Source organism: Lissotriton helveticus, chromosome 3_1 (assembly GCF_964261635.1).
Source record: "Lissotriton helveticus chromosome 3_1, aLisHel1.1, whole genome shotgun sequence".
Lineage (NCBI taxonomy): Eukaryota > Metazoa > Chordata > Amphibia > Caudata > Salamandridae > Lissotriton > Lissotriton helveticus.
The window spans coordinates 1,380,958,408-1,380,981,927 of NC_136061.1; the positions used below are offsets into that span (position 1 = coordinate 1,380,958,408).

Here is a 23,520-nt window from a genome sequence, read left to right on the forward strand (position 1 = left end):
GATTATCACTGCTAGTCCCAATCTCCTGAAGAAATTCAGTTGGGCCCAAATCATATAAACCATTAGTTCAGTTAAGGCAATGCAAAACAATAACCTTAGTATCTGGTATTCGGAGATTTCTCTATATCAATCTTTCTCTGTCATTAGTAAATCAATTGAAAATGCATAATCAAGTTAAGGAATCAATCATGACAAGACAGAGCCTTCAGTTTAGTTAAGGTTAGATTTGATCAAATAATCAAAAGTCAGGTGCATTATGAATTTGCATTGAAGATTTAAAGAGAACAGGGCAGTTCTGAATAGTTTGAGCTTGCCATGGATGACAATAAGCTCAGGTAAATTCAGCATGAGCCAATGTTAACTTAATGGCAGTGTACCATAGGAAAAGATCAGAAATGGTTCACACAGCGTATATGCCAGCCGAAATCGAAAAAGTAAAGTCAGCTAAGTTCCTAAAATGCAGTCTCTGGGCAAATGTCTGGCTCGAATCAGAAAAAAAGTACTTCCTTCTCTTTCAGATCAAACTATAATATAATCCTCCAGTTTTGGTGGTGACCCCTCCTCGATCACCTCATTGTGCTAGACCACTCAGTCTATTGGCCAGTTTGTACAGGATGGTTGTCGTGAGACATAAAGGAGACACATTTTTAGGAGAGGTACTGCTGGTCACATACGTTGTCAATTCATCCGACTCAGAAACATTTCCTACTGACAGATTACGATGGAATGTAACCATTTGGTCTTTCCGACTGGCATTCGGAGGCTTCAAGTTGGTCAGAGTCTAATCGTACAGGTCTGTGGACCGCGTTTCTGACCGAAGTATTATGATGTCAGATTCAGACAGCCTTTCAGAATTGGTCTGTCCGACACGAAACGGCTGTCGTAAACTGTCTTTTGGGGCTTGTAGCAGGCCCCCTTCACCCATCAGCCTCCAGTTGTGGCCCGTGGGGGTACCCATGGGACCCCTCTTTCAAACCCTGCACAGTGTAGCAGGCACCATGGGGTACCTGCGACAGGGTGCAAGTTTTTCCGCAACCATCCCATTTTTCAATGAGAGCCTGTGTTGTCGGTCGGAGCACAGGCTCCGATTGAAGTCAATGGGAGTCCAACCGAACTTAGTTTGGAGACATTGTAATCAGCCGGTTGGACTCGACGGACCTAAGAGGGTCAGAACCGATTCCGACAAGGAGTAAGTCAGAATGCTTTCCGACCGACATCGGAATGAGTCCATCAGTCATAGATTACTCTATATGTCTCATAATCAGTTTAGGTATGCATCAAAGGACGACTGCTGCTACCATAAACCTTGGAAAGAGCCAAGGGTGAGGAGAGGGAAGATCAAAAGTATGATGTGATCCTAATTGGTTCACGATTATTATGAAGCCCAGTCTCCTCCTGGAGGCTTGACATTGAAACACTTGTATGGGTCATTGAGGATTATTAGGATGAGGTGGAGATACTACACAGAGGGCACAAGAGCTCATGTATTGACAAAACCAGAGTTTTTATACATGAGGAACCACACCAGGGAGATTTGTTGTAGCAGCACGAAGAATGGCTCATCCAACAGGAACAGGATGAAGAGAGCAGAGACAGGACAGATGTATTAAATGTGCAGGGTAAAAATGAGAAGGGAAGGATAGAACTAACAAGAAGGCGCTGGTCTCTGAAGAAACAAGAGACATGGTGATAAGGAGACTTGTGACATGGAGGTTCAGATTGATCATGTGACAAGCTCTGAATGCGAGAGAGGTAAAGAGTTTCCGATGTACACGAATAGAAGAAGAGACAAAACTATAACTATCTATGAATGGGATGGGAGACAGAGAACATGTGATCAACAAAGACAATGGGAGAAAAAGAGGAGAGTCAGAGAGCCTTATATATGTAGATAGACAAAATGAGGAGAAGATGATCAGATTATCTGTGATTAAATCAGGTCATGTAGTACAATGCTGCATTGGTATTGAAGTACTTGTTTAGCTTAGTACTCCGTGATTGACTGAAAATTATAGTTGAGTCCCCAAACTTATGAAGAACCAAGTATCAGACAGTATAATGTCATCGCTATGTTATGTTTCCAGGCATTTGTGTAGTATTGCAGATTGCCCACATCCTGCTCAAAGATTCATAGAGAACTATTTTGTGTGTGATAACTCACAAATGTTTCTGTATTTTGTTTGCCATATCTTAATGCAATTGCTTGGTTTTCTTAAACATCTCTCTTTGCATTGAGAATTTTATGTGAGACACATTCTAACTTTACGCTGGTGCTGGTGATGGGGAGGCTTTGTAACTGTCAGTGAACAGAGACAGTTGTCGTAATGATGGTTTTGCTAAAGATATTCAAACACATCATGACAGTTTAAATCACACAAAAATGAACATGACAATATTGTTTTACTCTCTTAGATTGAAGATTCAAAAAAGAAGCCAGCAAATGGAATGGCAGAAGTCAGGTGGGAATATCTTTTCTACATGTTTCGATCACCTGTTATGGAATTGATCATTAAACATTGTTTACCACAGATGATTCTTTTGATGAACTTAAACTCTTGGATAAATTGAAGTTTGGGTTAATTTGTAATTCACTATAGCAATGGGATTTATAAATAATGCTGTTGCACTATTAACAATTGTGACCTCTTGGGAGTCAGTGCTATATTATTATTATGTTAGCCTCATGCTCATAGGTATTGAGAATCACAATCTTTATTTACCTTTAAATTGATTTGTGAAACATGATAGCCAGCAAGGTGATTCATACTGATATCTTCGTATTAATTTTCAAAGAGTTTGAAATGGCAGCTTTCTTTTATACTCAGTAATCATACATATTCTAGGTGGTTAAGCATAGGCTGACCAATCAATACTTCCATCAAATCTTTGCTGATAGATAACTGAATCCAGGGAAGAGGGCAGGTTAGGAACGTGGAGAAATACCCACAACTCCACATCGGTTACACCTGACCCTTGACCCTGATCTCGGTTCAGGTCGCTCCCCACGCCGCACGGTTCCTCCTGTGCACCCCTGACTCTGCCCCACTGCTGCCGCTGCCAGAAGCTCGCTGCTGGTGTGCTCCCGCGGTCTGGTGACGTCATAGTTTTTTCTTTTTCTGTACTTCTGAATTGCACCTGTATTGCATTTGTATCCCTGTATTTCAGTTTTTTTCTGTATTTCTGTTTTTATTTAATTTTATTCCCTTTTGCATCCCTTGCCCTCTGTGCCCTCCCCGCTCCCCGCTTCCCGCCGCTGCTCCCCTGCGGCCCCGCCCCTTTGCTTCTGTGTCCCGTCCCCATTGGCCGCCCCGCTCCCGCCTCCCAGCTGCTCCTCCCTCCCACTTCGCCTCTTATGGAGGACGCCGCGCGGAAGCACAGCGGACCCGCGCAGCGGGCGCGCTGCTGGCGTGCCGAAGGCGCGCCAAAGGCAAACCCGTCTGTGTCCGTCCGCGCCTGGTCCGCTCCCAGTGCCAGAACCCCTGGACCCCGATGCCGCCACAACATCAGACTGCACTACGACTCCAGCACCCTCCACGCACTCAAACCCGGACGAGACCACCCCTGCTACCAGGCCATCCCGACACACACCCAAGGGCCCTTCACCTGCCGGAACTGCAGCCTCACCAGGGGAACACTCATCTACAGACCACCCAGACCCCGGCCACAGTTCAGCGACACCATCGCGACCTAGTCAGCAACCACGCCCTCGCCTCCACGGACTACATCTTCCTCGGGGACCTGAACTTCCACCTCGAGAACAACAACGACGCCAACTCCACCGCCCTGATCGACAACCTCGCCAACCTCGGACTCAAACAGCTCGTGACGACACCCACCCACGCTGCTGGACACACACTTGACCCCCTCTTCTCCGCAAGCCCCCACGTCTCCTTCAACCACACCACCGAACCCCACTGGACCGACCACAGATGCGTCCACTTCACTTTCAGGAAACTCACCACACACCACCGCACCCAACAGCTGCCACTACGCTGCTGGGGCAAGGTCACCAAGGAGCAACTGACCACCACACTCGCCCTGAGACCACCCGCCGACCCCATCGACCCCGACACCGCCGCTACCAACCTCAAACAGTGGATCAACGACTGCGCCAACACCCTCGCCCCTCTCAAGACCTCCACCACCAACCACACAAACAAGAGTGCCGCCTGGTTCACCGAAGACCTCCGAACCTCCAAGCACACCTGTCGAAAACTTGAGAAGAAATGGCTCCGCGACCAAACACCAGAAAGCCACACAGCCCACAAGAATGCCACCCGCAGGAACCACCAACTCATTAGGACCGCCAAGAGGACCGCCTTCAAGGACCGCCTCGACAACAACGCACACAACACCAAAGAGCTCTTCAGCATCGTAAAAGAACTCTTGAAACCCAGCTCCAACACCAACGACATTCCACCATAACAAGACCTGTGCGACTCACTGGCCAACTTCTTTCACCGCAAGATCACCAACATCCACAACAGCTTCAACTCAGACACCCACCCACCTCCAAGACCACTACCCCTGCGACCTCCACCCGCACCAGTCACCTGACCACCTGATCCAACGTCAGCGACGAAGACACCATCAAAACCATGAACTCCATCCACTCCAGATCCCCATCCAACCCCTGCCCTCACCACGTGTTCAACAAAGCCAGCCCAAACATCGCGCCCCACCTCTGGAAAACAATCAACATCTCCTTCGAGACAGCAACCTTCCCGGAAAGCTGGAAGCATGCAGAGATCAACGCACTACTAAAGTAACACAAGGCGGACCCCAAGAACCTGAAGAACTTCCGGCCCATCTTCCTGCTCCCGTTCCCGGAGAAAGTAACGGAGAAGATTGTCAACAAACAGCTAACCCGCTACCTCAAAGACAACAACATCCTGGACCGCTCCCAATCCGGCTTCTGCAGCAACCACAGCACCGAGACCGCCCTCATCGCCACCACCGACAACATCAGGATCCTAATGGACAAAGGAGAAACAGCCGCCCTCCTCCTCCTGGACCTATCAGCAGCCTTCGACACGGTCTGCCACCGCATCCTATCAGCACGCCTCCATGATGCCGGAATCCAAGGAAAGGCCCTGGCCTGGACCACATCCTTCCTCTCTGGCAGAACCCAGAGCGCCCGCCTCCCATCCTTCCGCTCTAAACACCGAGATCATCTGCGGCGTCCCACAGGGATCCTCCCTCAACCAAACGCTGTTCAATATCTACATGGCACCCCTCGCCCACGTCGCACGACAACATAACCTCAACATCATCTCCTATGCTGACGACACCCAGCTGATCATATCCCTCACCGAAGACCCCCACACCGCCAAAGCCAACCTCCACAGAGGAATGAAGGCCGTCGCCGAGTGGATGAAGGACAGCAGACTGGAGCTAAACTCAGACAAGACGGAGGTCCTCATCCTCGGGCCCACCCCATCAGCCTGGGACGACTCCTGGTGGCCCACATCGCTAGGCACAGCCCCGGAACCCACCGACCACACACGCAACCTGGGGGTCATCCTCGACTCCACCCTCTCCATGACAAAGCAAGTCAACGCCGTCTCCGCGTCCTGCTTCAACACCCTCCGAATGCTCCGCAGGATCTTCAAATGGATCCCCCCTGACACGAGAAAAACCGTCACCCAGGCCCTCGTCACCAGCAGACTCGACTACGGGAACGGCCTCTACTCAGGAATAACAACCAAGCTCCTGAGACGACTACAACGAATCCAGAATGCCTCGGCACGACTGATCCTCGACATCCCCGACGCAGCCACATCACACCCCACCTGAGAGGCCTGCACTGGCTCCCAGTCAACAAGAGGATCACCTTCAAACTCCTCATCCACGCACACGAAACCCTTCACAACGCCGGACCAGCATACCTCAACGACCGACTCAGCTTCTACACCCCACCTGCTGCCTCCGCTCTGCCAACCTCGCCCTCGCCACAGTTCCCCGTATCCGGAAAGCCACCGCCGGCGGCATGGAACACCCTCCCTACCAACCTGCGACAGACCCAGGACCTGCTGGTCTTCAGGAGACTCCTCAAGACCTGGCTCTTCGACCAGTAGCAGCTCCCCCCCCAGTGCCTTGAGACCCTCATGGGTTTGTAGTGCGCTCTATAAATGCACTGATTGATTTATTGATTGATTGATTGATTGCGCGATGCATTTAGATAACATCTGTTCTAATATAAGATATCCAGTAGAAAATCAAACCTTCAAATTTGGCAAGTACATCTTTGTCTATATCTGTAATAGCAGGGTCAAAGAGAACCAGGGCCAGAGGAAGGATTGGTGTAACTACACATTCCTTACTTCTTGCAATCAGTTCACAATGCACTATATTACTGTGTATTCAGTGACACATTGTGGAAACCATTACTTAAGTTTCACTCAAAGTTAACAAATATGATCATGTTTGGACGGGGTGATGTTATGTTAATATGTTATGTTAATAACCACTTATAGAGCACACGTACACCCATAGGTTTCATGGCGCTGAGACTGAGGGGAGTAGCCCAAAATTCCTAGGCATAAGCTTGCTCAAACAACCAAGTCTTCAGGGCTTTCCTGAAGACCAGGAGTTTGTCGCAGCTCCTAAGTGACAGGGAAAGGGGATTCCAGAAAGTGGGGGCCAGATAGGAGAAGCAGCTACCTCCTTGCCGTTTCCGTTTGAATGACGGGATTGTTACCACGTGGAGGTGGGCAGCGCGTAAGTTGCGCGGGGGTTCGTATTTGGTGATCATGTTTTTAACAAATCTGGGGCTGTTACCATGCAGAGCCTTAAAAGCTAAGCATCCCGTCTTAAAGGCAGCCCTTTTAGCCATTAGTAACCAGTGAAGTTTTGACAGTCCCGGTCTAGCTGACTGCCATTTAAGGCTGTTTCCAGATTAGTCTTGCTGCCTGATTCTGAACTATCTGGAGTCGTTTTAGCAGGCCCGCTGGCAGGCTGAGGTAGAGAGCGTTCGAAAAATCAAGACGCGAGAGTACCAGGGCTATCACCACCTGTATGAGGGCTGAGTGTGTCAGGAAGTGGGGTTCAAGACCTGGTTTCCAAAGGGGCTGTAGTGAGGGTGCCTGTGGATCAACAGGGTAGAGGGGTTATCTAGATCCTGTTTCCGATCCAAAACCCATTAAAGACTACCATGCAGTTCTGGATTTGTAGACAGTGAAATTGTGCATCCCTCACCGGTCCTTCAAGACGGTGTCTCTGCAGTTGATTCCGTCCTTCCTGTCGGTGGGGGATTTTCTCACTTCTCTTTATCTCAGGGACGCCTATTTCCATGTACTAGTTCATGAGGCTGCGATTTTGTGTGGGCCTCGATCATTACCAGTTTCAGCTATTGCCATTTGGTCTCTCTGCTTCTCCTAGGGTGTTTACTAAAGTGTTCGCATCCTTGGTTGGGTTGTTGCATGCTCAATGGATCCACGTATTTCCTTACTTGGATGACCGGTTGATATCTTCCTCTTCTTTCCTTAAGGCTCAGCCTCATACTCAGGATGTCTGCCACCTCCTGCAGACGTTCGGGTGGATTTTGAACTTGGAGAAGTCCCATTTGGCCCCACTCAAGAACTGCTGTTCATGTGGGGAGTCTTCAACACAAGGGTGGGGAAAGTTTTCCTGTCAGAGCCTTGCAGACTGACTCTGGTGCAGTAACTGAGGAAGGTGTTGGGTTCCCCATCGTCCATGGCTTGACAGTGGTTGAGGTTGCAGGGATTGATGTCTGCAACGGTGATGATTGTTCCCTGGGACTGGTTGCACTTGTACCTTCTAGTGAATCATGTTCTGGGTCATTGGTGTCTGGGGTCTCAGGATTATGAGCAGTATATTCCAGGGTGTGGGGAGATTTCCCGGGAGCTGTGCTGGTGGCTGGAGGAACAGTATCCCTTGAAGGGCTCTCTGTTTGAGTCCCAGGAGCAGTTGGTGCTGACTACCGATGCCAGCGAGCTCGGTTGGGCGACTGTGATAGCTCAGGAGTCCAATCAGGGGATCCGGTTGGTCCGGGAAGCAGGGATGTCTTTCACCTGGATTTAGTTGAGAGCCGTTCAGTTGGCCTTGGTGCATTTCCTTCCTTGGGTCCTGCTTCGGAATGTGCTGGTGAGAGCGGACAACCCGGTGGAGGTGTGTTATGTCAACCATCAGGGGAGTGTGAAAGTGGCATCCCTCATCTTGTTAGTGCAGCAGATTTGCCAGTGGTACGAGTTGAACTTGTTGTCTCTGAGGGCGTTACATCTGCTGGGTGTATTGAACTCAGAGGCTGATCATTTGAGCAGGTCCTTTCCCTCCCTGTTGTAGATGTGTTTGAAGCAGGGGGTATTTGGGGCGCTCCTGAGGAAGTTCGAGGTCCCTATGGTGGACCTGTTTGCGCTTCCGGGGAATGCCTTGACGGAGAAGTATGGCTCTCTTGTTCAGTTGGATTCGGTTTGGAGAGTGGATACTCTGTCCTTTTGTGGGAGGGGGGCTTGATGTATTCATTTCCTGTGATTGCCTTGATACCGAGGGTCCTGCTGAAGGTCTTATTGGACCCAGCATCTTTGATACTGGTGGCACCTGCCTGAGTCGGAGGCTCTGTTGTTGCGGTTGGCGCTTGCTGGTCGTTGCCAATGGATCCCTGGCCCCTGTTGTTTCCTCCTCTGTCCTGAGATTGTCTGGTCTGGTTACATCTGGTGGACTGGCTGTTGAAAGGATGAACCTCGTGGCTATGGGGCGTTCTCCTGAGGTGGCTCAGTTTATCCAACAGTCCCATCGCCCTTCGACACATAAGTCCTATGCTCGGCATTGGGTGTCTTTTCAGGGTTGGGGTGAGGATTGGGGCTGGTCTGCTTTGGAGGTGGATCCTGTGCGTGTCTTGGATTTCCTGAAGGATGGATTCACATTGGTTCTGCCTGTTTTCTCTTTATGGGCTCAGTGGCCTGCTTTGAGGGCCTTTTCGGGGTCAGGCCTGTGAGTCTGTTGTGCCTTTGATGTCTTGGCTGTTGAGGGGTTGTTTTCTCAAGAAGCCGGTGGTTAAGTCCTTTGCCCCAGGTTGGGATCTTCCATTGGTGCTGAGGGCTTTGCAGTCTGCTCATTTTGAGCCTCTGGAGGAGGTGTCTCTACGTTTCCTGATGACCAAGGTGTTTTTTCTTGTTGCGATCACCTCGGCCCAGAGGGTTGGGGAGTTGGGCTTGTTGCTTTGTTCTGAGCCCCTTTTGAGGTTCTTTCTCATTCTCCAACCTGATCCTTCCTTTGTTCCCAAGGTTCCTTCCTCGTTTCACTGTTCGGAGGAACTGGTTCTGCCGGTGTGATGTCCTGCCCCTCAATCTGAGCATGAGGTGCAGTTGCACCATTTGGATGTTAAACGGGCTCTTGGGGTATACTTGGGTCGTACATGGCCATTTTGTAAGGTGGATTCTCATTTTGTGACTTTTGGCCGAGCCTGCCAGGGTCTCAAGCCATCAGGTGCTACTCTCAGTAGGTGGCTGAGGTTGGCTGTTGGGGCGGCTTGTGAGTGTAGTGATGTGCAGGTACCTGGGTCAGTTCAGGGGAGATCGACTTGGGGGATGGCTGCTTCCTAGGCTTGTTTTCAGGGGGTGACTATGGCTGAGATCTGCAAGGCCGCTACTTGGAGTGCTCCACGCACCTTTATGTCCCATTATCGTTTGGTGGTGGGTGGGACTGGGTCGGCTGGTTTGGGGATGCAGGGTTGCATTCTATGCAAGTGGTGTGACTTTCTGCTTTTTTGTTCTATTAAAGTCCATGTACTGCTCTGTGGTGAAGCCGAGTCTTGCTTTGGTATCTGCTCATGGGTTAAGGACTGTGACAGGAGGTCTGACGAGGAGGTAATGATTGGTTACTTACCAGTAATATTCATTACTCCGAGTTGTAGACCTCCCTGTCACAGTCCTGGTTCCGATACCTTCTTCCCTGTTCGGCTTCTTGTGCTTGGTGATACAGGATGTGGTTCAGTAGGTCAGGGGTTATGTGCCACAGGATATGGGAGTGGCCTAGGGGATAGCGGTAGCAACAAGGGAGTTTTTTTCATGTGGAGTTTCTGTGGGGAGGAGCTATCGCTCATGGACTAAGGGCTGTGGCAGGAAGGTCTACAACTCGGAGTAATTAATATTACCAGTAAGTAACTGTCCATTAGTGTGCACATTTCTGTAGCTCTCACTCTATTACATTTACAAAAAAATTGTCATGAATATGGTGTGCCCGTCTTCCCCCATATATAATAATAACTTGTCTTTTGAATCAATTCATGGCACAGTTTATGCAGTGTTTAAGCAATGTAAATAACAGTTGTTATTATTGCCGTCATTTATGGTACCCAGTAAGAATATATGCCAATGGCATTGTCCATCACTGTACATATTATTATAATAAACATTGCACAGCATTAGCAAAAAGAAATGTACTTTGACACGTCACACCCTTTTTTAATAGAAAGAAAACAGCACTAAAAATCTGTCTTTACTCAGTAGGTGAGGTTATCTGGCGCGGCATAGCTTTCTCAGAAAGGCATGTGATGAGCACCTAATATGTGGTCCCTACAGGCCTGATTCAGGAAGGCAAATTTACACCTTTATGTAAAGGTACTATTTTTTTGGTATTCACGACTGCAAGTTCTTTTTATGTGCAGAGTCTCCTGCACTAGAGCGAGTCCCCTCAGTCGTAAAATTAGTATCAGTAATTAAACTCGTAGTTTGTAAATACCCCAAAAATTGTAAACTTATACAAAAGTGTAAGTTTACCTTTGTGAATCAGGCCCTTAAAGATGGTGTCCTGGGCCCTTGCCCACTTTGCATATTTTTTTAAAAAGTCGCTGCCGACAGTCATCAACACATGTGCAAGGAATAGAAACTGGAGTTGTTGGCTGGAATGGACGGGGAACAGCCATTACAACGCGGGTTTTACCACGCGTTGCTTTTACATTGCATGCATTACAACGCATGCGATGTTACAACGCGTGGTAAAACCACGCATACCATTACATCGCATGCCCTTTCCAACGCATGCGATGTAATGTGTAATGGCGGCGGGGGTGGCTATCCACGTCGTTGTGAGGAAACTTAGGGTGTTTCCTCACCACGACGTGAAGCAAGCAGGAAGGAGGAAGCAGGATCCGACGGCGACGCTGGAGAGGAGAGAGGTAAGGGGGTTTGTGCATGGTGTGGGGGTTACTTTTGTATGGTTTAGGGTAGTTTAAATGTAGTGTGGTAATGTTTGTATTGTGTGTGTTTTTTAAAAACATTTTAGCGTGTTTTGTGGTGTTGTCGTGTTTGTTTCGTGTAGTGTATTAGGGAGGGTAGTGTAATGTTTATGTAGTGTAGTGATTTAGGTTTTAGGGTAGTGTAGTGTTGTAGTGTTTGTTTATTGTGGTGTATTAGGGCAGTGTAGGGGTGGGAGTAGTGTGGGTAGCATAGTAGTGTTTTAGGGTTTAGGGTAGTGTAGGGGTGGGAGTAGTGTGGGTAGTGTTGTAGTGTTTTAGGGTTTAGGGTAGTGTAGGGGTTGGAGTAGTGTGGGTAGTGCAGTAGTGTTTTAGGGTTTAGGGTAGTGTAGGGGTGGGTGTAGTGTGGGTAGCGTAGTAGTGTTTTAGGGTTTAGGGTAGTGTAGGGGTGGGAGTAGTGTGGGTAGTGTAGTAGTGTTTTAGGGTTTAGGGTAGTGTAGGGGTGGAAGTAGTGTGGGAAGCGGAGTAGTGTTTTAGGGTTTAGGGTAGTGTAGGGGTGGGAGTAGTGTGGTAGCGTAGTAGTGTTTTAGGGTAGTGTAGGGGTGGGAGTAGTGTGGGTAGCGTAGTAGTGTTTTAGGGTTTAGGGTAGTGTAGGGGTGGGAGTATTGTGGGTAGTGTAGTAGTGTGGTAGTGATTTTGAGTTATGGTAGTGTAGGGGTGGGAGTAGTGTGGGTAGCGTAGTAGTGTTTTAGGGTTTAGGGTGGTGTAGGGGTGGGAGTAGTGTGGGTAGCGTAGTAGTGTTTTAGGGTTTAGAGTAGTGTAGGGGTGGGCGTAGTGTGGGTAGTGTAGTAGTGTGGTAGTGTTTTTGGGTTGGGGTAGTGTAGGGGTGGGAGTAGTGTGGGTAGCGTAGTAGTGTTTTAGGGTTTAGGGTAGTGTAGGGGTGGGAGTAGTGTGGGTAGTGTAGTGTGGTAGTGTTTTTGGGGTAGGTGTAGTGTAGGGGTGGGAGTAGTGTGCTGTGTAGGTGTAGGGGTAGGGTTGTCACTTACCTTGGATACTTTTACCACAAGTATGGCTTTACCACGCATGCCTTTACGTTGTATAGGCATGCATGGTAAAGGCATACTCGTGGTAAAAGTATGCGATGTAATGGCATGCGATGTCATTGACATCACGTAGTAATACACGCGTTGTAATGGCATGCGTGGTATTAGTATGCGATGTAATGACATACATTCGGAATGGACACATGAGTAGACACAAGAGAATTTGACTGCAGATGTGTATGCATTGGGACGAAAACAAATGTGTAAGGAGGAAATTATGGTCACATTACAGTGAGATATTACTGTGCCTCAAGATAGTTGAGAGGTACCGCCAGCCACTCAGAAGATATTGCTGATGTCACTAAACGGCTCCTAAGAAGCAGTGAGAACATTAGAATGACCGATGCACATGAGAGGTAGGCGACAAAATGAATGCAATGCAGGTGCGTTTAGAGACTAAAATATTACCAAAAGCTTAAAATAAATTATAGAGTAAGTTGTGTGGCTGAAGCAGCCAATATGGCGGTTGTATCTTGGGTGAGATCTCTACCAGTCACTCCGGCAGTATCCTGTGACCTCAAATGCAATTGGCAGACGCAAAAGGACTGTACAGTCGTGTTAAGATGCTCGCACTACTATGACACCCCAGGGCTGCAAGATTGGCCCATGGCGAGGCGGAGACTGCTCAAAAGGCTAGTTTAGGGAATTGACTTTTATGCCACCCAATACCAAAAGTACAGCATTTCCCCTTAACATTGCATGTGGTGCAGGATTCTTCCCTCTCTAGCTCCCACTGTGCTCACCATGTGGCGCCACCTACTAATTTGAACTAAAAGGATGGAATAAAAGGGGAATGCACACAATAAGTACAAGACATTAAATCTTATCCAATTCCTCTGACTAAAATTAGCATGCATATTGCATAGAAATAGCGCAAGAATCCCAAATTAAGAGGAGGGGGCAGTGGCAAATGACAGAATTATTAAGTGTTTGGCAGAGGGACATTGATTTGGGTCAGGGCAGGAATTCCCTTTGAACCCCTCCAGGCAGAAGCAGATAGAGAGGGAAGAATCAATCTCGCAGAAGGTAAATTTGATTGGCAGCCTCTACGCCCCTAACCACGACCATCCTACGCTTCTGGTTATCTGGAACAACTTGTAAAGTGGCTACTCATGCCGAGGATACCGGGAGGGGATAACAAGTATGCTAATGCTGTTGGGAGCTCAGTAACAGAGTGAATGAAAATATCCTGTTGTTAGGATAGCTTACTCAGCTAAGTTGTTGCTCGGTAACCTGCAGGTCGTACGCTGGAATCCTGGCAGGGTTGCTTCAGCCTTTCCACGTCGGCGATTTGCATTCCTTGGAGCTGGGCTATTATTACACCTATTAATCAAGTACTGAGTGTGCTCTGTTCACTTTAAGCTATTGTTTCTCATTGTGGCTTCTTTCCAGTCTCCCTTCACAGCTTATAGCATGGAAGCCGTTCACTTATTTGGCTATATTTCAGTTCCAGAAATCAACACGTATCATGTATTATTTAATAGGCATTTTAGCAATAACGCACAATGATGACGCCTTTTCTTCAGAGAAACGTAACCCGCTTACCGCTGGTGTATACCGATAAAGACGTCAAACGTGTGTCTGGAAAATAGTGGCAATATTAACTCGTGATGAAATAACGCCCTGGGGCGCACTCCTGACGGGACACACAACATCTTTGTGCGCATGCACCAGGTGCGACTGTGGTTGACCAGGACTGCATGCCCCGTTCCCGAATAAGTCAACATGTTTTGAAAACAGGTGCGACTGTGGTTGACCGGGAAAACATGGGAACCACATCCAACATACGTGCGCCTAGATTCCACAAAGTGAAAGAGTTAGTCCATCTCCGCTGAAGACGACGCAGCAAATGAACACGGAGTTGTGGTTTTACCTGTCGCGCTGTTTATGTGCACGTCACACCTGGGGAGTTTACAGATGGCCCTTTGGAGGGTGAAAGTGGTCGCGGGGACCTTCAGGGACCCTTGTGACGCAGGGTGCATATGTGCAAATTCCGATAGAGCAGCCCTGTGCAAATCATGGAACTGCCCCTCTCCTTGCACAAGTTGTAGTGTCCTGCCAGGACACAGTCTAGTTGTTCCTAAGTGTAACCCTACACTCAGTGGTCGAAGTGGGGAATAAAAAGTAGGGGAACTGTGGATGGAGAATCAGGGGGCGGGAATAACCGAAGATTGGATCAGTGGGCGGAGTCAGGGGTGTGGCTAGAAATCGCAAAACATACCAATTTTTTGTACGTTTAGCCTTTTTTACTCCCCAGTTACAGCTTATAACGTTATTTAATTCAAACAATGGATAAACATGTTTATTTGAGGTTTAATTCAGGAAAAAGCAAATACTCATAGGGAATACAGGTTTATGTAAAGCGTGCGAAATATAAGCAGGGGCAATGGCATGGGCGCAAATTCAGGATGGTGAGTGTAAAAATTCAGGACAAGGGGTCAAAATTCAGCACACTAATTCGGGACAACAGGTATGCTTTTCAGACACATCAGTGAATGTCATGCAATAGTATCTAAATAAATAGGCAAGAAACATAAGTACAAGTCACTTCAACCCCGTCACCGCTCCTTCCTGTCATTTCCCCTGCCCGGTCTCCGTTCCTGCCCGGTCACCGCTCCTGTCCAGTCAGCACTCCTGCCCCATCACCACTCCTGCCCCATCACCACTCCTGCCCCATCACTTCTCCTGTCCCATCACTACTCCTGCCCCTATCCATTCACTGCCCCTATCCATTCACTGCCCTTATCCATTCACTGCTGCACCTATCCATTCACTGCCCCTATCCATTCACTGCCCCTATCCATTCACTGCTCCTGTCTGTTCACCGCTCCTGCCCGGTTACTGCTCCTGCACATGCCTAATCACCGCTCCTGCCCCGTCACTTCTCCTGCCCCATCACTTTTCCTGCCCCGTCACCTTTCCTGCTCCGTCACCTCTCCTGCCCCGTCACCTCTCCATCCCTGTTGCCTCTCCTGCCCGGTCACCTCTCCCGCCCCATCACCTCTACTAACGGGACAGCAAGTAAACAACCTTCATGTATGTAAGTAACTTGGTCAGCGCACAAATGATTCCCTTAGCATGGGTCTTTACAGGCAGGGGTTTCCACGAAAATTCATGCCTTTAGAGCACATTCACTCAAGAGAACATTCACGCACAATCACAATTGCTTCAAACCACCACAACTTGCTGTAGAAAACTGGGAACCTCCGAGATACTCGGTCAAATCGAACTCTTGGTCGCCTTTTCTGGTTCAGAGCAATACATGTCCAGTTCATTGAAGACTAGAACATTCCCCAACACCCCAAACAATTGTGTCCTGCAAAATACGGGTATATCCACAAATGCCGCATTCAGAGCTGTCTGTTAAAAATGACAGGCCCTGAATAAGCAAAAGTACACAAAGCATCCAAGTCGATAAGCAAGTATCACGACAAAACACCAAGGGCCCGATGTAGGTAAATCTTTTTTACCACTTCTTAAATACCGATTCATACCGAATCGGTATTTAAGAAGTGGTAAAAAAGAGGGGGGGAGATGTAGGTATTTCAGATTCGGTAAATACCGAATCGTTAAGATTCGGTATTTACCGATTCTGTAAATACCGAATCGGTAATGCCCATTGATTCATATGGGCATTGAAGCCCATAGGAATCAATGGGCATTACCTAATCGGTATTTACAGATTCGGTAAATACCGATTTCAGCAAGGGTGCAGGGGGTGTCACTTTGACACCCTCTAGCACCCCCAATACAGGCATGTGTGCCATGTGACACACAGACATGTGGCACACAGACATGCCCTAAGGGCATGTCTGTGTGTCACATGGCACAGGTGTGTATGCACAGATGTGCATGCACACCTGAATTCGGTATTTTACCACCCAATAGGATTGGGTGGTAAAATACCGAATTCTGAAGGCATGTGGCACTCTGACATGTGCCAGCTACATCTGCATTTACAGAATCGGTATTTTACCGAGTCTGTATTTACCGATTCGGTAATTTTACCGAATCGGTAAATACAGAATCGGTAAAATACCGATTCTGTAAATGCATGCCCTACATCTGAAAACCCTAATACCGGTCTGAAACGGCCAAAATCGGCCATTTCCGACCGGTATTAGGGCTCCTACATCTGGCCCCAAGAGACTAACATCACATTACAGAACAGGCCTGGAATGTTAAATTAGCCGCTGTGCAGGAAAACCCCGAATTATTGACCGGAAAAAACTATAGAGTATGCTGAAGCCACGGTGTGGCTGTGGATCTACAGTTTCTGGCCCTGGTTGCTTCATGACATTCGCAGGAATGGACATCTTCAAGGAGCTGGACAAAGGAGTATCAAGTTTAAAGTAGATCAGTTGGCACGGACATTAAGGCCTAAAAACACAAGTCACAATTTTTCATGCGTTTGTTTTCCTCACAAACTTCTTACAAAGACATCTTACCACCTTAACCAAAAAATAATCATGCAGGTTTCGCAGAGTTGGTGGCAAGTTCCCGACAGTCCTCTGTTTAGGGAAAGCTCCTCTGTAATCACCAACTCAGCATGATATGCTAAAGGCAGAGGGCGGCGCATTGTCATTCGAAAGGGTTAATCAGCCTCAATCAGCCTCAATCGGAATGACAATGGGCCGCCCTCGGTCTGTGTGAGCTCAGGGAGGGGCTGCTGCAGCCTCTTGAGTTCAACAGAGAAGTGCGAGCAGCCCCTGGAAGATGAAAGAATAATCATTTTGTAAGTTGGACTATTCTTGCCGTCCCGGGACGATTTTTTGAATGACAGAAGTAGGGGAACGGACTGAAAGCATTTTTAAAAGTAGGGGCACGCCGTGCCCTCCCGATCCCGCCCACTTCTACCACTGCCTACACTGAACACCCACCCACCACAGACGTCACTGGGTCAGGTGACTCTGTAATTAAAAGAGGCCGAGGGCACATGCTCGAGGCCAGAATTACCATCCATAAGCTGGTGTCCGTGTCACACTTATTTCATCATGCGGCCCGCATGATGAAATAAGTGTGACACGGACACTAGCTTATGGATGGTAATTCTGGCCTCAAGCACGTGCCCTCGGCCTCTTTTAATTACAGAGTCACCTGACCCAGTGACGTCTGTGGTGGGTGGGTGTTCAGTGTAGGGTTACACTTTACACAAGTGGTCATTTATTGTTAGTATAATGTGTATTTCACAAGGGTATGAACATTTGCAAGCCATTGTATAATCTCATATTAAAACAAAAACATGAGGCAATAAGAATTGCACTCCGGGGCAATTTCTGTAATGTTACCCTAATGTTTATATTTCAAACGACCAAGATGTTAGGTCATGTAAGAAATGGGAGACGAGGGAAGAGGGAAGTCTGAAAAGAATTCTCCTAATGTTACTTCAAATCATTGGCGTAGATGCCAGCAAATGAAAACACTTCAAAGTAAGGGCCTTAATGTGATTGTGGGCCACGTGCATTTGCTGTTTACAAATGGTATGCTCAGAGAGTAGATTATAATGGATGAAATGGATAGTCCATATAAAGGATTTATGATAGTCTATGTCAACAATGTTTTGAGAAACATACCAGCCTATCACACACCTGAAAAGCAAAGCACAGTTTACCCCAAACATAATAGAAGATTGGCAGACTGGGTCTGCTTTAAGGTATTGGAGTCTAGATCCGGGAGAGTAAACTTTCTGGCAAGATTCAAAACAGACATACTAACGTGTCCTGGAGTACCTGCTCAGCTCTATCCACGCGCTGCCCTTCATCATCCTCAAATCCTGCAGGTTTCTATCCAATGCTTCCCCTACGATGTTTTGGAAGAAGCCTATTCCATGTTGGCATCTACTGTTTTCTCTTTTCCATCTCTCTGGGCACCTCTGCTTACAAGTCTCTTTGCCATCTCCCTGGGCACCTCTGCTTACAATCAAAATGTAAAGAATACAGTTGGCTGATATGACTTCCATTTTGTTTACAGAAGGGACAGCAAAACACTTTCATCTGGCACCGTATGTGCCTTTCAACCTTCACATTTGTGCATATCATTTTCACCCAAAGTTTAATCATGACAATATTTACTCTTACAAAATTGTAGATAGAAATTCCAAACTTTAGGCGTGTGCTTTTATGTCTCCATCCCCAAAAACGTTATCTGAAGCTCTTGTTACTTCAGCAAAACAGGACAAGCTCAAGAGAATGATGTGGTGGTGAGACCCTTGGTAATTTGTCCTTTGGTAGAGGATGTACATGAAGTAGTTCATAGCAAGTTTTCCTCTATAAAGTTCCTCGTTCCCTGCATGCTGAATAATTAATCTATGGTACAAGTGCCTCATTTTAAGACCTAGAGACATAGAGTCTACAATAATGTGCTCCTTACAGGCCTGCCAAACAATTTGATGAATAGACTACAGAGATTACAAATGAAGCGACCAACAAGTCCCTACAAATGTGTTAATTTGGCCATACCACACCAACTCTGAAAGCTCTCCACTGGCTCCCAGTTCATGCTAGGATTAAATTCACTCTTAAACCCTCCGCTGGCTCTCATTGGATGCTAGGATTAAATTCAAGACATTTTTCATTGTTAACATGGGACACCTATGGGAAATCTAGACTGGTATTTCATTACATCTGTTGACAAGACCATACCTGATTACTCTACGCCCCTTTAACCTTCAGCAGCATGAATGGTGATTGTTGCATACAAATTTTGCAATACCCTGAACCCCAAATGAGAGTCAAGTCAAGTCAAGTCATGGAATTTGTATAGCGCACTACATACTCAGAGGGTTTCAAGGCGCTTAGGAAGGGGAGGAGGATTACTTGTCAAATATCCATGTTTTGAGTTGCTTTCTGAATGCTAGGTGGTTCTGGGTAAGGCGAAGGTAAGCGGGGAGTGAGTTCCATGTTTTAGCAGCCAGGTATGAAAAGGATCTGCCTCCCATGGTGGTCTTGTTGATGCGAGGTACAGTGGCGAGGGCTTGGCTGGAAGAACGTAGTTGGCGGGAGGGGGTGTAGAAGGACAGTCGTGAGTTGAGGCAATCTGGTCCGATGTCGTAGAGTGATTTGTGTGCGTGGGTAAGCAGACGGAAAGTGATCCTCTTATTGACGGGAAGCCAGTGGAGGTCTTTAAGGTGACCAGAGATGTGTTCGTTGCGTGGGATGTCTAATATGAGCCTGGCTGAGGCGTTTTGGATTCGTTGGAGTTTCTTCTGGAGTTTTGCGGTAGTACCTGCGTAGAGGGTGTTTCCGTAGTCCAGTCGGCTCGTGACCAGAGCGTGGGTGACTGTTTTCCTTGTTTCGGAGGGGATCCAGCGAAATGTTTTTCTGAGCATGCGAAGAATGTTGAAGCAGGAAGAGGATACGGCGCTGACTTGTCTGTTCATTGAGAGTGAAGAATCCAGGATGACGCCTAGGTTCCGTGCGTGGTCTGTCGGGATGGGTGCTTTTCCGAGGGCTTCTGGCCACCAGGAGTCGTCCCATGCAGAGGGGGATGTACCTAAGATGAGGACTTCTGTTTTGTTCGAGTTCAGTTTCAGACGGCTTTGTTTCATCCATTCGGCAACTTCTTTCATTCCTTCGTGTAGGTTAGTTTTGGCGGTGCTGGGGTCATTGGTGAGGGAGAGGATCAGTTGAGTGTCGTCCGCGTAAGAGATGATGTTGAGGTTGTGTTGGCGTGCGATGGCCGCGAGGGGGCTCATGTATACGTTGAAGAGGGTGGGACTGAGTGAGGATCCTTGTGGTACGCCGCAGATGACTTCAGAGGCCTCGGACTTGAATGGAGGAAGGCGGACTCTCTGGGTTCTTCCGGTGAGGAACGAGGTGATCCATTCAAGTGCTTTTCCTTGGATTCCGATGTTATTGAGGCGTTGTAAAAGGGTGCTGTGGCAGACTGTGTCGAAAGCTGCAGAGAGGTCAAGGAGGATGAGGGCGACTGTGTCTCCATTGTCCAGAAGAGTTCGAATGTCGTCTGTTGCTGCGATGAGGGCGGTCTCAGTGCTGTGTTTTGCTCGGAAGCCAGATTGTGAGGGGTCGAGGGATTTGTTGGCTTCGAGGAAGGCGGCGAGCTGGTTGTTGACAGCTTTCTCGATGACTTTGGCCGGGAATGGAAGAAGTGAGATGGGGCGGTAATTTTTGAGTTCGGTGGGGTCTGCTGTTGGTTTTTTCAGAAGGGCGGTGAGTTCAGCGTGTTTCCAGTCTTCCGGGAAGGTGGCGGAGTTGAGGGAGCAGTTGATGACGTCACGGAGGTGCGGTGCTATGATGGAGTCTGCTTTGTTGAAGATGTGGTGAGGACATGGGTCTGTGGGGGATCCTGAGTGGATGGAATTCATCAGGCGGATGGTGTCCTCAGTGGAGATTGGGTTCCAGTCGTTAAGGGTGTTCACGGGGGGAAGATGATCAGCAAATGGTAGGGTGGGTTGGTTTCCGGGTTGGTTGTCAAAGCTGTTGTGGATGTCTGCAATCTTGTTGTGGAAAAATGAGGCTAGGGAGTCGCAGAGGATTTGAGAGGGGGTGATGTCGTTGGAGTTGGCCGAGGGATTGGAAAATTCCTTGACGATGTTGAAAAGTTCCTTGCTGTTGTGGGCGTTGTTGTCAAGTCGATCCTTGAATGCTGTTTTCTTGGCTTTTCGGATCAATTGGTGGTGAGTGCGGGTGGCGCTTTTGAAGGCGTCCTTGGTGCTGGTGGTTGGGTCTTTTTTCCAGGCCTTTTCAAGGGAGCGGCAGAGTTTCTTGGACTTTTTGAGATCATCGTTGAACCATGAGGCCTTCTTGCTGCCAGGTTTTCTTTGACATTTTTTCAGTGGTGCTAAGGTGTCGGCGGTGTTGGATAACCATAGGGTGAGGTTGGCGGCGGCTTCGTTGGTGTTAGAGGAGAGGGCTGGGGAGTTTCGAAGGAGCGATGCGGAGATTTGGTCCGTGGTGATTTTGTTCCAGTTTCTTTGCAGGGTAGGTTGGAGGTGGATGTTGGGTTTTGGTTTGTTGTAGGTGAAGTGAACGCAGCTGTGGTCAGTCCAGAGGAGGTCCGTGGTGTGGCTGAAGGAGACATGGTTGCTGGAGGTGAAGATTGGGTCGAGTGTGTGACCTGCGATGTGGGTGGGGGAAGTGACTAGTTGTTTAAGTCCGAGGTTGGCGAGGTTGTCCACGAGGGTGGCGGTGTTGCGGTCGTTGATCTTTTCAAGGTGAAAGTTGAGGTCTCCCAGAAGGATGTAGTCTTTGGAGGGGAGCGCGTGTGGAGTGATGAAGTCCGTGATGTCTTCACTGAATTTAGCTCGGGGTCCTGGTGGTCTGTAGAGGAGGGTGCCTCTGAGTGTGGTCTTGGGGTCGATGTGTATTTGGAAGTGGAGGTGTTCGGAGTTGGCGAGGTTGGCGTCAGAGCTGGTTGAGATGCGGATTGATTTCTTATGGACGATAGCGATCCCTCCTCCTGTGTGGCTGGTACGGTCTTTGCGAGTGATCTTATAGTCTTCAGGGATGGCAATGGTGATGTCTGGTGCGGAGGAAGCGTTCATCCATGTTTCCGTGAGGAAGGCGATGTCTGGAGAAATGGTGTCTAGTAGATTCCATAGGTCAATGGCGTGCCTGTGGACTGATCGGGTGTTGAGAAGGATGCATAGTAGGTGGTTGGGGTCGGGGATCTGTGGTGTGGTCGTAGCGGAGATGTTGACGGTGCCGCTGAATTTGCAGGAGTAGCAAGAGAAAGGTCCATGGGTGTGTCCGGGAGCGGATTGGACGCAATTGGGGGCGCGACCGGGGTTAAGGGCTAGGAGGGTGGTGGCATCGTAGGTAATGCTGGAGGGCTGGGGAGCGCGAGGGGCAGGGGGTCTGGCGCTGGGCGCGGTCCAGGCGCGGACGGGCGTAGACGGGCTTACCTTTGGCGCACCTTCGGCGAGGCCGCAGCGCGTGGACACTGCGCTTGGAGGCATTGGCCATAAATGGAAGGTGGGGGGGGCGGAGCGTGGGAGGGTCAGCAGCTGGGAGGCGGTAGCGGGGAGGAGGGGCAGGGAAAACAACAACAGCAAACAAAATGGAGGTCAGAGGGGAGGCGAGGCAGGGGCAGTAGGTCGCCTGGGACAGCGAAAAGGAGATTAACAAAATAATACACGTTGCTGCCAGGTGGGCAAACACAGCTAAATGCAGTGCAGGGCGGGCGGCGCTACAATCACATGCAATGCGGGGCGGGCGGCGCTACAATCACATGCGCTTGAGCTATAAGTTTCAGAAAGCACAGCGCAAATTGGCCAAATGCAGGCGATATTGCTAATTTACTGAATGCAGGCGATACCGTGATGTCAGTCAGCAGTGCAAAGATCCCCAGGAAGACAGCAGCAGTACTGGGAGAGGAGCAAGGAGGGAGCAACCGGTCAGGAGCGAGTCCGGGCGGACACAGAGTGGAACTTTCCTATTTTGCATGCATTTGACTTTTCAAAAGCATGATTTTTTTATGTCCCGGGCCAAAGACTGGGGTGAACCTTAGCCAGTGAATGTCTCTATGATGGCATCTGGACCATTATGGCTTTGTTATTATCATCTTCAATGTCATGCAATGCCAGCACTTCGAAGTTATCGCCAGATGATAATCAGTCCTACCTGAAATACCAAAACCTACTAAATAAATTACTTTTTGACATAAAACTCAAGGGTGAGATACACAATATGGTCCTCAATCTTTCCTTGGTACACCCACTTCTGTTATCTTTACGCTTCTCATATGCATTCTCTGAACTCTAGCACCATCTCTGCCACTGACAGCAGTATGAGGCATGTCCCTAAATTTAACCTCTCTCTACAGAAACCAATTTTCATGCAAAAGACCTACCATTTTCATCCTCTGTAATGCTGCTTCCAGCATCATAAGATCAGTGGGCCAGTTTTATGATAGTCTCTCAGATCAGAGGTTTGACAGTACATACATTTCTACTGGGATATTATTTATGTTGCCCACTCTCTAGTGATCTCGAGGTAATTGTCTGTCGGAAGAGAACTTCTATGGTAGTGTGTTAGAGTAATGTAGTTAAAAGTATCATATGAGAGAAATATCATGTCTAAATATTGTTTACTAAAACAACATCCAATTGGGTGTAGATAATCCATTACTAACTTTAATGAGGCAATCTTTTTGTAAACAATATTATGAGTATGATATTTAAGTCAGGCGATATTCCGACTACTGTATTCCAGAACAAATATTTTTCAATATTTGGAGAAAAAGCTTGTAGGAACCCAAAAGGCTTATCGTTTTTAGGTCGAGCATTTGAGACCTCTTGTATAT

The 23,520-nt window shown here is 48.2% G+C and overlaps 1 protein-coding gene across 1 annotated transcript in view; it reads left to right on the plus strand.

Moving 5' to 3' along the window:
• SLC15A2 (solute carrier family 15 member 2) overlaps window positions 1–23,520 on the plus strand; it is a 603,602-nt gene that overhangs the window by 445,698 nt on the left and 134,384 nt on the right. Inside the window, exon 18 of the mRNA XM_078682022.1 lies at window positions 2,413–2,459. Coding sequence (XP_078538148.1) covers window positions 2,413–2,459 — 47 coding nt within the window. The remainder of the gene's footprint in view (window positions 1–2,412; window positions 2,460–23,520) is intronic.